Genomic DNA, 16428 nt, shown 5'->3' on the forward strand with positions numbered 1-16428 from the left:
TTGAATCAGACCAAACCCTTCATCCACAGGCACTGAAGAGTTGAATGTTCTGATCACTGAGTTACTGTCAGATAAGTATTGGGCTGGATCTGATCTACTTAGTGTGAATTCTTCAGTACTCAGTAGACTAAGGAACCTCTTTTTCTCATAAATAGCTACATGGGCTCTAATAACTCATCTAAAGAACTAGTCTTGGTGGGCTGATTAACACTTCTCATAAAAGCTGCTCTACTCTGCTCTGGTGAGAAACAACCTGAAGTCCTTCATCCAGCTCTGGAGCCCTCAGGACAGGAAAGATATGGAGCTGTTGGAGTGGGTCCAGAGGAGGGACACAGGCCTTGTTTAGCCTGAAGAAGAGGAGGCTGAGAAGGGACCTTATAAATGCCTGTAAATATCTTAAGGGCGGATGTGAAGAGGATGGGGCCTTGATGGACTCTTTTCAGTGGTGCCCAGCAACAGGACAAGGGGCAATGGGCACAAACTGAAGCAGAGGAAGTTCCAGGTGAACATGAGGAAGAACTTCTTCACTCTGAGGGTGACAGAGCCCTGGAACAGGCTGCCCAGGGAGGCTGTGGAGTCTCCTTCTCTGGAGATATTCAGGACCTGCCTGGACAAGGTCCTGTGCAGGCTGCTCTGGGTGACCCTGCTTTGGCAGGGGGGTTGGACTAGATGACCCACAGAGGTCCCTTCTAAGCCCTACCATTCTGTGATTCTGTGATTTGAGCAACAAGGAGATTTTACTTTTAAAAAAATGTCCAGAGACCTCTAGTGGCAAGTATTGTTTACATTACAGCTAAACATATATGTATGTATCAGTTCTCTGGAGAAAAGAATGATGCATGCATCTTTGAGTAGGTGCATTTCCAGCACTATCTGAAGTCTAATGACTATGAGATCACTAATATTTCTATTCCTGAATAGTCTAGTACTTCCAATAGTAATTTCTTAAAAGTCTCAGTAAAATATGTGTACTCCACCTCCCCTAACATCTGTCTAAGAAAAGAGGTGGTCTTATTTTCTATGTCTAGGATTATAATTAAATTAACAGAGGATGATTACATATAGATTATAAGACTATCTGATATGATAACATGATGCTATTGTAACATTTTCATAATGTTACCCTTTTGTGTCACAACAAGATTCTTCTTCTGAAATCTGTTTATTCACACACACATTTTGTTGATTAGTGCCCTAGGATGTATAGGAGCCATACCTTGATTTAGTTACTCAACCGGTACCTGGGAGTTCCTTGAAAAATTATCCACAGAAGCTCTGGTAATCTAGTGTCATAAGGACTGAAGGGACTGAGAACTTCTGAAGTTACACAGGAAAAAGAGGCCAAATTACTTTTTTACTATCTTGCGACTAAGAAGAAGCTAGCAGAGATTAATTTTCAGATTCTGTTGATGACCTGCTTTATGATCTTAAGAAAATTTATTTACTTTCATGAATTCAGTTTCCATGTTTATGCTGTGGTTGTCAAGGGCTTACACATGCAGTTTAATATAACTTACCGTATAGGAAGCTTCTAGTAGCTTCTATGTGATTACTTTATATGAAGAAATTTGTGACAAGTAATTTATATGAAGAAATTTAAGCCTGCATGTAACCTTATAAGGGTTTGTCTATAAAAGAATATGAATACGTAATGAACTCTTTCTTATTTCAAGCAATGTAAAAACAACAAGTGCATTTTAAACAAAAAAAAACCTTTTTGCGTTGGAGATCTGATTAACAGCAAAGGTCTGGTGAATGATAAGAATCACCTTTATTTTGAAATAACTTCAAAGAGATTAAATCAATTAGCAAAGCAGATCCACAAGGTATTAATGTTGGGATTAGTTATTTTTAAGAGTACAACAAAAATCATGTGCTGAAGTGCTTAAATTCTTCATATATCAGATAACATTCATTACCAGTGTAAACTGAAATAAATTTTCAACATGCATTCACTGATTTTGTATGTTGCTGAATAAAGACGATATTGCCTGATCAAAAACAGATAAATCTTCCTAAAGCTTTGGAATGGCTTCCCTGGTCTTGTGTAATGAGATGTATGCAAATCCTAGAAAGACGGATGAAATAGAATCACTCAGTGGAACTTTTACCTTTGTTCTGCTGAAACAAGAAAGGATATATTAAAAAAAACCCCATCCCATAGTTTTTATCTGTAACTGCTGCTAAGCTGTTATTTCCAGCAAAAAGACAGATTCTTGGCACATAGGGGGTAGATGTTGTCTTGCTATGTATCAAAAGACATGTCTGAGTCTCAGTTCAGACTGGTGTTAGCAATCAACTGCAGCTTGTAAGTACCTCATTACTCGAGCTAAAGACTTGAGGGCCAAACAGCTTTCACGCTGTTGGAGATTCATGTAAATAAATAAGTCACTGGGTATTGAAGACAGTGAGTTTTACTGTCAAGGCCTGCTGTATTACCTACACTCATGTAAACCACTGTGTTTTTTTTAAAAAATCAGATTTTCCCAATGCTTATTCTTTAATATTTATAGAAAATTTATCTGCTGCATAACATTGTTAGATCTCAGGATAAGAACATGTTTGTAGGTATTGTAAGGAAATTTTAGTCAACAGTTCCTTCTTGATAAAAATTCTGCTTGAAATACTATCTACAATATTTTATTACCATGAAATTACTGGGCCAAATCCTAAAAAGATGCAAAGTATTAAAGTTCTGGTAAGGTTAATTGATGCAAGTTGGTATACTTCTCCTGACTTCAGAGGAGGAACAACAGAAGTTCTGATCCAAAATAAAACCCACGATCCTACTCCTTTTATCTATTTTGGTTATAAAAGTAGAGATTTTTTGGATGCATCTACATTACTTATAACAAGCTGATGTGCATATCTGAAAATAAGCCAGCCTCTCTGAGTATCTTCCTGTTCTTGATATGTTTTTCTTTCTTTAGACTTTGTTTTCTAGTGGTGGTGTTGTTTTCTGGAGATTGGGTGACTTTCCAGTTGTTATGATTAATACTTCTGGGTGTGACAGGTCAAAGCTCTCAGTATTGATAAAGTACATTTATACTTGTCAAATTCTTCTGAAACGAACAGTCCCAGCCGGAGGTAGGGTTTTGTAACAGCATTTTGTGTTCTGGAAATGTATCAGTTAGCAGGGTTTTATTATCTTTGTTAAAATAACATCTTTCAGTTAGGTTTGATGCAATTATTCTAAAGGTTTCTTCTCATTTTAAACATTGATGTGAATGTGAAAGCGAAGGACTATTTTGTTGTAAAAATTTTCCCCTTGTAAGTGTACACTTTTATTCTGGAGAGAAATCAAGCACAGCATGAAAATAAAATGGAAATGGTAACACTGAGAATGAGGCATCCAAAATAGAATATCAACTAGTTTTTGAAAAAGCACTGCTAATAAAATACAAAAATTGTGAATTTTAAGCTTCCCTAAAAGCCATATATTGCAGTAATCCCTGTGTTTCCTGTTTTAAAGAAACAAGTACTTACTGCACAAGTCAATTAGTAGGGAAAACCACAAGTCAATGTATTTCCTACACTATCTTATTGTGCATTAGAGAGTAAAACATAAACATAAGACCTTTCTTATTCTGTGTTAGTAAGCTCTATTTAGAAGTGCATGGAGAGCCGAGAGTTGTCTGGGGCATTAAATAAAGTAGGAATGGGAACTTCAGGTTGGGGGAAACAGCACTGCATTGATCCACGCAAATGAAAACTTAACTGTCTGAAGTCCCTTCTTCTATTTTACGTGAGTCATTTACAGTAATGCGTAAAATGCTGATCATTTCTGAAATATTTATGCCAATAATTCTAGCTAGGTGGACCTTTAATTTCTTTCTTCACCTGTGGCTATCATGATTACTTCCATCAAAGTTTAGCTTTTTCATATTTCTCTGGAAATCTCTAGATCTCATTGCATTACTTGTCTCCCTCCCTCAGCTAAATTCTTCATGTATTCCTATCTGCTACAAATTTGTTTCTCTAGTTCAATGTATAGTCAAGAGAGCAATTTATTCATCTTCAACAGCACCACTGAAATCACAGAAGTACTTGATGCCCTGATTTATTAAGGTACTTGAGGTCAGTGCCTTAAACATGTGCTGAAAATGAAGCAAATGCCAGCACGACCTCCAAAGGATTAGTCACCTGCATAATGGTTTGCAGGGTCCTTAAAAATAGGAACTTGTGGAACAGATTTGCTACTCGTGTAAGGTTAGTGCAGCTGTACTGAAAGCTAGAGCATGCTGACGGTGCTTTCAGTGGAATTACGAGAAGTCTACAGTAAGCTTTCTCTTTTTCTTGTCTTGTGCCATGCTGATACATTATAATATGTCAAAAATAAAAATAAAAGTTAGAAAAATACTTCTGACATTTTTAATTGTTCATATGCCATTTAGCATTTAACAGGAGTATTAGCATCCTAAGAAGAAACTATGTTGTTACAGCATATCAGTTTTTTCCATTTGATTTTGTAGGATCATATTGTCATGCTCTTTCACATTTTCTTAATAATAGGATATCTGTGGTGTCACTGCTACCTCACTACTGATGAAAATAGGAATTGCAAATTGGAGGAGACAAAACTTAGATACCCTAGATATGCACGTTAAAGTATTTCACGTGCCATAGATGAAGATATGTGTTTTGTGTTAGAAAACTGTGGAGGAAACAAGAATTCATATCTTCCTATTGAGTCTGAAAATTTTCCTCACTATAACTATGAAATATTTTTTTCCTTTACCTAAGAGAAAAACTGTTTTGTATAGAGGTGTTTCTTTCTTTGTGTTCTTTTCTTTCCTTACAAGAGTTGCTCTCTCACTCATGTAAAATATGTTGATTATGGGGATAAATCATTGCAAGCCAGCTGGCAAAATGTTTTAGAAGTTAAAGATCTGTTGCAAACATTTTATTCTGCAGTAGTTACATTGTGTATCATTTTGCAATTAAAACTGTACAGTTTCATTCCAATGTATAGGAATAATATGTTTAAATTTTTAGGACAGATTACAGACTTTTATACAATGCTTTTTGCAGATAATGAAAACATTCTCTTTGTAAATTTTTTTTAAAAAAAAAGAATGCTCTGGTTTAGGGACAGCATTATTGCATTTCAGAAATAATATCCTGTAAAATGCGTATAACAAGGTATTTTATCTGAAAGGCCATTGTAGCTTTCTTATTATGAGTTTCAAGCTTCTGCAACAATAAAAGTGTTCTTATTGAAGTGCATATTATTGCATTCATTCCTCTAATAGCAGCATTCCATCATATCAACCTATAAATAGACAAAGAAACAATTGCACAGAGTGCTCATTATTCGTCCTCAATATTTTTTATTTCATCGTTAGATATCAGACTTTGGGATAGTCTTATGGAATATTTGCATTGAATACAGATAGAAAAAAGTTATCTCTTCTGAGTATCCAAGTGCTTGCTGTCTGTGTTTCCTTGGAATATAAAAAGTTACCGCTTTAGTTGTCTTGGTCATTTTTATTGCCTTCCTGAGGAAAAGTAAAATTGCATAAGGCTCCATATAAAAACATTTCCACTAAATCTCTGGCATAGTCTTTGGTAAATAGAGAAGAATATACACTTAGATAATAAATCTTTTTTATGTATATCAACAAGATGTCTATTTTTTTTCTTCCTAGATACACCTTTAGTTAAAATCATTTCTTCCAATTCATGGCCTGAAGAAGGACAATCTATAATTTTGACTTGTGAATCGAAAGGAAAACCAGTGTAAGTGATTTAACAAGTAATGTTTTTTTGTTATTTTCCTTATGCTGCTATTCTGCTGTGATTGCAATCTTCAGCTGCAGAAATCTGCTGGTTTTGTCTTGTCCTGGGGTGTAAAGTAATCTCTGGTATAGAAAACCCCTTGAAACCTGTCTTTGTTAAGTGTCTATGGAAGATTGGTCTTTGTCATCTATTTTAGTTTTCAGGACAAATTCCAGCTGTGAGATTTTTATTTTTTATTTTTCAGTCAGGTATATCAACCCGAAAGGAGTAGAGACTTAATCAGTCACTGTTTACATCATTGAACTGATGATAGAACAGAAAACATCTCATGATAATCTTCCTACACCAACTAGCCTCACAGAAAATATATTGAACTTTCTGAATGCTTTGGTTGTCATTTACAGGGGAATTTGAAGTTTAATAATATGTGCAAGCTGGCTGGCTGTTTCTACCAGAATTTGAAAAGATGTAGCCTGCTTTAAGAATATAAATTCTTTTTGCTTGGAAATTGACATCTCTGCCATCAATATTTTTTAAAGCAGATCTGCAGAGATTAACTCTTACACAGAATCTACTACTTAAATAGACTTCACTCATTAAGCCAGTGTCTTCTCAGATGAGCTGTTTTATATTTGCCCATAAAGATACATAAATAATCCAATTGCTTAATATTAAGTTAATATGAATCAGGTTTCTTAAATATTTACCTCTACTCAAAAGATTAATACATAGTGTTATATGAAGTGGTGATACGCAGCTTTAGAATGGTCTTGAAAATGATAGTGCAATAATGTTTTGATTCTAGAAAAGATGCAAATTACATGCCAAAAATCATGTCACTTAGGGCTGAATTCCTCCCTGGTGTAACTTCAGTGACTTTATGGAATTGCTTAATGTAGGAGCCTGAAGTCAGATTTAGGTCAAGTCAGGCATTTAAGTCCAAAATTTCTATTTTGAAAAGCTCTTCTGAGTTTAGTCTGGCACCATTTAAACTCCATACGTACTTTTCTTTTTTATATTATATGTCTGTATCATTTTAAAGCAACTCCTCCATCCAAATCTTGACTGGGCTGAACATGAGCATGCTTCCACCCTGCTTGAGACCAGAACACGGGGGCATGATCAAACTGGTCTTACATGGTGCTCAATGCAATCGGTCTTCTGTGTACCCATGTACTTCTGAAGTAATATATGTTTATGAGATAGATACCTCTGTAGGTATCACAAAATACAGTTGCAAGCTGTCTCTTGCTTTTATAATGTACTTGAAGGAGAAGGAATTATCCATTTACTTAACAGCCTTTGAGCATTTGTCTAGGTATCAGGCAGTGCAGTCTGTTTCCCCATTATTTTCAAGTTCAGCAAAAGACATGCAAGTGCTTGATTTCAGGAAAGAGATCAGCCCTGATTTCCCTGAGTGTGCTGTTGTCCAGGTGATATTTAGAATTTTCCCCGTCTCACTGTTTTCCTTATGACTTAAAAGGTGACAGCTACATGCCAAGTGCTCTGTTTGGCACATAGACTTCAGGCGTCCTAGCCCCAGGTGCTGGATTTTCACTGTTCATCTAACATTCACTGTAGGGATAAAGATTAGAAGTAAGGTGGTCATTATGGATTTTTATAGTTTTTAGTTACCTGTTGTTTGTTGGGGGGAGGGGCAGTTTACGCTTCACATTTGGATTCTTTAAATAAGAAGAAAGTTTGGAAGTTATGGGTTGATTTCTTCTTTTTGTTCTTTTTAGTTTTGTGAAGCAGGCAGCTGGATGATTGGAGAAATGGATGTAATCAGTATGCAGGAGAAAAGGGAGAATGGGTGTATAATAACCACTAGGGGTTCTAGTCCTCCAATGATTTCACCTGCCTCTGAATATTAAAAAGGAGGCATGATTCTTTTCCGTTTCTGAGTGTATAGGAATCATTTCAACTATCCTTAAACATCTGCGCAGTAGACATTTACATCTGAGATGCTCACTTTGTCTTCCCTTTGCATTCAGTGGAGAGATTTAGGCGCTATTGTGATATGACTAGTCTGCTCTACATTAGACAACTACAGAAGAAAGAGCTAGACTGGATCATACCTTTGCTACTTTTTCTCCACTAATTACATGGAGTTCAGACAATTAATTCAGTCAGGTATCTATCTCTATATTTTGGAATACCAAATATAAATGTCTTTATACAGACACTTATGTCAAATTTTATATCTATATATGATTTTGGTCAGAAGCATCTCACTCTGTCTACAGCTTATAACCATATTTTCATAATCTTCACTGAAAATGGGATAACATTTTTTTCATATGCCAAAAATGTTAAACTCTGATAAAAAAGAGACATGTAATCCTCTCAGATATTAGATAATCCTCTCAGATATTAGATTTTCCTCTAGACCCCTGTATTTTTCAGTCATTTCTGAAGGCGGTAAAAACCTATAGAAGTGGTATGTTTTAGCTTGACATACACAATATTTTCTATTTGGAACACGTAATATTGTAGATATTCTTTATAAGTTACCATTACGAGACACTAGTTAAAACACAGTAATTAAAATGGAGCTTCAGTTGAGGTGTTTAGTGATTTTATTTTTTTCTAATAAAACTCTGTTGCATCCTTAATGGATTCAAATGTGAACCTAACATGTGGTTTTGAAAAGGCAGCCAAATAAAAACTCCATATCACAGAATTATCCAAGGCAGGGCACCTGTATGTGGTAGCCTTTGGGGCACAAATATTTTGCCAATAAATGCACCTCTAGTTGTCCATGCCACAAGAACTGCCAACATCAGCTGCTCTGTATTGCTTCAGTAGGTCAGTCTTCCACAGTACAGCACAGTAATAAATAAGCGTCCTCCTGGAAGCAGTTTGCAGTTGCTTAGCATGAGAAACAGTAATATGATGCTCCCAACCTACATTGTGATTACCTTCTGGCTTGTAGAGAGAGAGAAACTGGAGAGGTCCACAGAGCCCAAACATTTCAGTGTCACAAGACATTGTGGGCTTCATGAAGACCTCAGAGCCAACCATAGTCCTTCAAAGCCGTTTACACACCATGGGTTAATTTCTATGCACTGTCAACTTTATGTCACAGTGGCAACAGTCTCTCCTGTTTCCTGTAGGCAGCATACTGGTAAATGAACACTTACTTACAGGTACGTTCTCTCGTATCCCAGAACAATTTTCACAAGCTTCAAAATGACATTAGAGGTGAAAATGGAGAAAGAACCCAGGTTGTGGCTGTGGCGACATACACTATACTGATAGCTGCTCCAAAGTAAGTCTTTCCCAAAAGGGAAAAGCAGAAGGAGGCTGAAGCTAGAATGCACTTACCGCATCTTACACCTCATCACCAAGTCCCTCCTTGCAGGGATTCTGTCACTCAAACCACGTGCATCATGGATACTCAGATACTGTGTTTCAAAGCTACAACACAGTCCTAAGGAAAAGCTTTACTTTGTTTGCTGTCTTGCAGCAGGAAAGGGGAGGGAAGCCTTGCTCACACCAACACCTCTGGGAAATCAACTGCCCTCTGCATCTCCTGCTGAAACAGCATCCTCCAGAGATATAGCAGAGGTGACGAACAACTATTTATTCAGTGTGAGAACTGGACAACTAAGGTCTTGCTAAGGTTTCATAGTTTAGGGTGTAAGATTTGGCTTGACTGGTCGATGGCGATGACTTCGGACAAGAAAGAAAAAGGCCTCAGACACTTGGATGTGTGCAGCATTGATTGTTGCAAAGTGTGAGATGCACTGGAATTATCCCGGACTTTGAGGTTGCTAGTTGCTATGAATGGGTACGCGTTACCTCACATTTGTGGTCTTGGTGCGGAGATAGCAATATTAGAACAGGAGTCCTGAGAGTGGGCTAAGGGGGAGAAGCGAAGCTGGGGGGTGGGAGGGAGGGGGGCAGAGAGGAAGTGGAGAAGAAGATGGAAATGTGGGTGAGCCATTTTGACAGATCCAGTGAGGCAACATGAGAAGAGTGTAAGACGGGATGCACAAATTATGTAACTGTGCTGTTTTATCTCTGCTCGTCACTGTGAGGATGAGAGTAGCTCTGACTCTGGTCACGACCCTGCACTTACTGCTATTAGGGGAATTACTTTGGAGGCAGGAGCTGTGCTTCTGGGTACGCACTGTATTGCTGCTATAGAAATGTGATGATACCAATAAAAAGAGCAAGCCAGGTTTCCTGCCTGTTCTGCAAAGGTTTTGCAGAGGCAGGCCACATGGAGGATTAATAAATTGTCACAGATCTTTATAGGCTCTGCCGCAGTTCCCTCTGGAGCATGTGTTGTGGCTGGTGCAGCTTCAGGCAGAGGTAGGCTGCCTGAGAGATGCTGGGGAGGTTACTGCAAGAGCCATCGGTCCTTGGGGTTGCCCCTAGGGGCTCTGATGGGACATGTGTCATGACACCAACCCCGTGTGTTGGGATGACTGATCACAGTGCTGAGTCAGAACGCAAGAGGTAAGATGGTGAGAGGAGGAGGCTTCCTCATATGTTGTCTTCCAAAAGACCTGCCTCTTGCTTCCATATACAACTCTGGCTACATCTGTTGCCTCTTGGCTGTATTGTCAAAGCTTGAATATTCTCTAAAAAATCAACTTACTCTTCTGGATATAGACATCTGAACTGATGATGTTGTGGTCCAATTTGCGTAGCGCTTTGGACACCGGTTATAAACAGAGGTGGAAGGCTGGTGTTTGGAATATTGTATGCATAAATATATGACATTTTAAATTACTATTTTCTGTTTGTAGAGAGGAAAAAAAGAGGAAATAAATTCACCATTTACCACAGAGATTGTTTTTAAACAGACCTTATAAATATAACTCATTATAGAAACACACCCTATTATACATAACATTTTAAGGGAACCAGAGACAGCATTTGTGAGGGTTGTTATCTGATTGATTGGTGCCCAGTAGATAGACCAAATTTAAGAGTTTTCTTTTGGAAAAATTCTAGTAGGCATGTTTGTGTCAGCTTAGTCTCTTCTCATGAAGGACTCAGTTGCTGGTTTGTTCAGCGTACTGACAATTCTAATAATAATGACATACTTATTAAAAAAAAAATTGTAGGTAAAAAGTATTTAGCCACTTCTCTACATAACTTAGGTCAACACATGTTGTAGTTGACATCACTATTCAATAACATTCCTCTTTGGAGATACCACTGTATAGTTTAAAATTAAATTGAAGCTAATCTCTGGTCTTTTCAATTCTTAGAAATGTTTTGTCTTTTTGAATATTTTTGTCTGGATCCCTGGACAGCTGTCAGGCTATAACATTTTAGTAAATAAACTTGCCTAATATGTCTGTAAGGTGTCAGTGGCTCTTTTTGATTTGTCTCTTTTTTAGCATAATATGGTTTTACCCAGGCTTTGTTTATTTTCCAAAGAAGGAAATGTAATTAAGCTTCAGAAATCATAAACATCCTTTTTATGAACTCATATACAATGTCTAGACTTTTCTGATGTCATATTGCCCAAAAATATTTTGAATCTTTTAAAATAAACAAGACAGCTGTAAAAAATAAAAACCAAAGATCAAAATGGTCATTGACACTCATCTATGCTTACAAAAGATTTTAAAAACCAGTGTTTTCTTATTGCAAGTTGTAGCTTCTACATACTATTGTGTCTTAACAACACAGTCTTGTGACTTAACACTGACTCAAAAGTGAACTCAAAAACTGCCCCACAATGGAAGAAACGTTCTGTATTTAATATTCTAAAGTCAGCACTGTCACCAAAGCATGCATGAAATATGAGGGGAAGGGGGTTTAAGTCAGTATCATTGCAGCAGAAAGGATGGCAAAATATAATGGAATAATTAGGGCACAGGAAACAAAGAGAGAGTTAGCTGTCTCCTGTGTGCTTTAGAGAAATAACTTTCCATTCCATGCAGCTCAGGGGAATCATAGTATAGTTGGTTGCCTAATGTAAAGTGAATATTTTTCCTTCTCTGAAATAAATAGGAAAGATTTTACACTCATATCTGTATCCTTCATTGGAACAACATTATTTATAAGGTCGTGAAAAAGTTACAGAGAAATGCACAATCAGTTATAAAAACTCATATTATACGTACCCAGTAGTATATAGTCAAATAAGTATTTTAATATCAGAAAGAAAGATCACTTATAATAATGAGGGTACACCAAATAATCAAGCTTGCACTATGAAGCTATTATAAATTATCCGTACGGTATCACCACAGAAAGTTGTGTGTTTTCTAGTATCTGTTTAAAGAAGACTCCCTTGAGGGAGACAAACACTTTACAAAGGCTGATGGAAGCAAATGTTAATAATAGCAGAGAAATGTGTTACACCATTCTGGCAGTGACCCCAGCGAGTGGCTGTTTCAGTTGAGAAGGACCTGACAGGGCTCTAGGTGAAAAGAGAAATCTTAGTGAAGAGAGTTAACTAGGATTCAGCCAACTGAAAGCAGCAGAGCCTGAACTTGTACTGGCTCATGTTTAGCCTGCTGTCAGCCAGGACCCCCAGGTCCTGCTCAGGTTAGGTGCTGGATTTTGTATCTGTCTTAGCTGAATTTCCCTGCCTCATGTGAGGGACCTGTTGGCCCACTCCTCCATCCTGTGGAGGCCCCTGGGAGTAGTGGCGCTCCCCTCAAGTATACTCAGTACAGATGAAGATTGGTGTGAACAACAAACTTGATGAGTGCATATTCCACCACCTCAGCCAGGCCTTTAGTATTGAACAGGACAGGACCCAGAACAGACTCCTGAAGAAGTCTGCTTGTAAACAGCCACCAGGTAGAACGTCCCTTCAACACAATGGTCCATCCAGTTTTTCACCCATCGAGTAGTACACACATCCAGGACAACAGTAACATCCCACCTTATGTACAAAGAATACCATTGAAGAGAGTGACCGAGGTCTTGCTAAAGTCAAGGTAGACAAGATACAGTGTCGTCTTCATCTACAGATCCTGTCATTTCTTTAGAGTTTTCACATTTGTTAGTTAGAAAATATAGAAACATTTATTTCATGAATCATTTTGCCACAGTCTCAAGATAAAATCTCTTCTGAAGAAAAGAGTAGAAAATCTGTTCCTTCCTCTGAATAGTTACCTTAGTTCAAATTAATTCAAACTGGAAAGACCTCTGAACCTAAGGAAGGTATTCTGAGAAATGCTAGAAGGGACATGTTTGGATTTCCTGACTGTCATTATACTATGAGAAGCATCATAATCTTTTACTTCCTGAAAACTGTGGCATTAGGAGCATAGTATATGCCTTTGAAGGGGTTTCCTGACTCCTTCAGTGGGATAGTACTTATGAATGGTAGCTAGGAATGCTCTGTATGACCGAGGTCGTCTTTGATACATGCCCTCAGAACACAGAGTTAAAATAATTTCTTCATAGATGTTCTTATATTTCTTCCGCATATTATCTAAGAACTTGGCAAATATTTGAATGTTTATTTTTTATGGCACCTGTGGACAATTAGGGTATTCAGTTTCTTCAAATTTACCACTGGGAAATGAAGCAAAAGAAAATCCTATGTTCAAAACTGACAAATAGATCATGTCTATTTTATATATAACATTGAACACAGACCCTGTTTTCCCAAGAGTATTTGACCTAATGTAGCATCACACTCAGGAAATAGTTCATCATTGGTTTGAAATGTAGCACAGAGTTCTTAGCACATCTACAAATTTATGCTGAAGAGTCTGAAATCTAGTAGAGAAAACAGCAGAAACCCACTTGACATTCAGCTGTTAACATTTTGGTGTTAGTAGTTTGCCAATATTGCTTTGAAACTGCATCATAATGGCAGGTTTAGATTCTGGATCATTAGTCTAATAGCCAGCTTTTTGTCCATGAACAATTCTTTCTTTCCTACTTTGACGTGATACACTTCCCAGCTTCTCTAGCATGTGAGATGGAGGTTCTGTAAGAAATTATCTCATTTTCTGCATAAATTTTATTCACTGCAGATTACTATCTGGATTGTGCCATGAATACCTAGCAGCCTAGAAAGGAATGCTAGTATCATCTCCACCTGTATGAATTATCATAATGAATCTGGAAAAGCATGCATGTTTCTGTGTTTATAAGTCACCTCGCAGAATGAATCCACAGCCCAAGCTGGATGCTCAGGCAGTATCAATAAATATTAATGATTTGGAAAATTGGATTAATTTGTCTGCATCCAGTATGAAATACTATTCTAGCAAGAGGTGAATGAGGTATCAAAGTATTTTTCCATTAAGCTTCATACATATTTGTTCATGAGAAATCCTGAATTGTAAGAGTCTGTTTCCAGGTTTCTCTGGAAAGGACCATGTACAACTGAAATCAAGTAGGTGAAAAGAAAGAAGGAATGTTAGACACTGTAGATCCACTATTTTATGTTTAGATCTGGACAATCTTTGTCTTAAGCAGAAAGGTGGAGTGGTTTGAATTTACAGTTTAGTTGTAACTGCATGTAACAAACTGGGACTCTCCTTGGCCTCCTTTGTGCCAGAACTAACATTGACCTCTCACACCTCTCAGTAACTAAGTATCTCGTTTTCTCACGTTCAAGCCTTCTGAACACTGTGAGTTTACAGTTAAGTTTCCAGGGGTACGTCACACACAGCTTTGGGCAAGATTCTGAATAAATGCTTATGTGTACAGGACAAAGTATTGTGTCTGTGGGTGTGGACTCAGACAAAGGTAAGAACCCCTCTTCACAGTTCTCTGCACTGTATTTCTCCTCACTGGGGAACAGCTCTCAGGATAGCTCAGGCTCTCCTGTTCCTGTCTTTTGCGTCGCTCTCTGCCCAGTCCAAGTTCTCTTTCTTTGAATTTGGCTTTTTCAGCACTTATATAGAGCCTGTTGCCTATGAATATGGTAGGTTTCTCTGTCCTGTCTATCTCTTCTGCCTTGTAGTGGTTTCTTGAAAAAGTTCTTCTTTGTCTTTTTTTAAACAGTGCTTTTTCATCTTCATAACTTTTTCCTATTTAGGGTCTCTATATTCTTTTCTGTGCGGAGAAGGGTAAACTTCCATTTCTCTGAAAGGAACTGATTATATTTGAGTAGGTGATTATTAATTCAAAAATAACCTACTGTTAACTTGATCTGATGGGATATAACATGTCAGCTAATGTTAATAACTCTGTATCCTATCGTTATTATCAACCTCATAGAAATTTCGTATCATCCATCAGACTTGTAAGTTAAGTATCTAGATTCCCCACCCACGTAGGCAGCAGTATATATGTAAAGAAAGCTTTAACAGTATTAAACACTACATTTCAACCTCTTTCGGTCAGGAAGATAAAGTATATCATGTGCAACATAGACTGATCTCATAGCATGTGGCAGAAGTTTTCTAGATTGGTATATACATAAATGTTAATAATGATGAACCTTTTCAGTATCCAAATTCTATGCCACGTTTATTTTTAAAACAATTATAGTCAATAGCCGCTGATGCCAGCGCAAATCTCTGTTGAAGCCAAACGTGGCAACATTTGCCAGTACTTTGCCATCGTTACTGTAATTACTTTCTTTGGACAGTTGACCTGTTTTTAAATTATTGTCATTTTGAAGGAGTTCATCCCAATGATGTCTCCTGCCTTCATTTAGTAGGCACCTGTAATATGCTATGCTGAATGAGTGCTCATTTTCAGTAAAATATTCTAAAATCTTGAGGAGAATATCATATGAATTGTAGAAAAAATCTGCCTACTGAAACTTTCCAGGTAGGTAGTTTGTCTTTTCAGGAAAAAAAAACAATTATTTTAAATGATTATGTAAATATTCATCTTGTAATCTTCTACATCAATATTTCATTGACATTACACCTCCAGTATGGAATTATGGTGTGATGTAGTAGATAGCATATTAAGAAGCAGGTAATGTTTTTGCTGAGATACAGCATGGGTATTTAATAGATTAAATTTCAGTTTCTGTTAAACATCCTGGCCGTCTGGGAGGTTGTATCTCCTTTTCACAGCTGGGACCTTCTGTGAATTTCTCTTTTTTCAGTATTTTGCACGGAGTAGAGAAATTGGTGTTATAAAAATTGTGACACAAAAAGAAACAAGTGGGAGCATTAGTGCCTGTCTGAAAATTACACTTTACAATAAAGCCTCCTGCAGTGCCTAAGAACTTCCCCTTTAGTGTTCTTTAGAATGATCATATTGGCTAATAAGCTCAATTCAATAATTGCTTTTCCTCTTTTTAAGTGTCCCTTTTCTTCAGTGTTTACACATAAAAGGGTGCACAAAGTAAAATGTGAAAAACAACTAAAGGCACCATTTTTAATGCTCATTAAATCCATTTCACATGTGTATGCCTTTTGATATAATTCTTTTCCTTGCTCTCAGGTGGGAATGCATTCTAAAATAGAAAAAGCAAATGGAATAGCATAGTAGATAAAATTGAAATACAGCATGGGTAATTCTAATTAAGTAATGGGCTGGAAGTTAAAACATAAGAAAAAAAAGTTTTGGGAGAGGGTATGATGCCCAGTATTTTAGATACTTCCATTTCTACAGATGAGGGATTAGCTACACTTACAGATACAATTATAGCAGTCTTGAATCAACCATTAGCAGTAGAACAGAAGACGACATGTTAGTGTAACTCCTTCAGTGCAAATCATGCTCACAGTATTCACTCTGTTACAGAATTACAGAAACAAAATGTGTTCCTTGTGTAGCAGATGT

The 16428-nt window shown here is 37.1% G+C and overlaps 1 protein-coding gene across 4 annotated transcripts in view; it reads left to right on the plus strand.

Annotated features, from left to right (window-relative positions):
- Positions 1 to 16428, plus strand: part of CADM2 (cell adhesion molecule 2) — a 756516-nt gene that overhangs the window by 644197 nt on the left and 95891 nt on the right. For all 4 annotated transcript variants that reach the window (XM_075434116.1, XM_075434124.1, XM_075434130.1 and 1 more), the window contains one exon: positions 5649 to 5739. In XM_075434116.1, coding sequence (XP_075290231.1) covers positions 5649 to 5739 — 91 coding nt within the window. The remainder of the gene's footprint in view (positions 1 to 5648; positions 5740 to 16428) is intronic.

This window comes from Opisthocomus hoazin, chromosome 1 (assembly GCF_030867145.1).
Source record: "Opisthocomus hoazin isolate bOpiHoa1 chromosome 1, bOpiHoa1.hap1, whole genome shotgun sequence".
Classification (NCBI taxonomy): Eukaryota; Metazoa; Chordata; class Aves; order Opisthocomiformes; family Opisthocomidae; genus Opisthocomus; species Opisthocomus hoazin.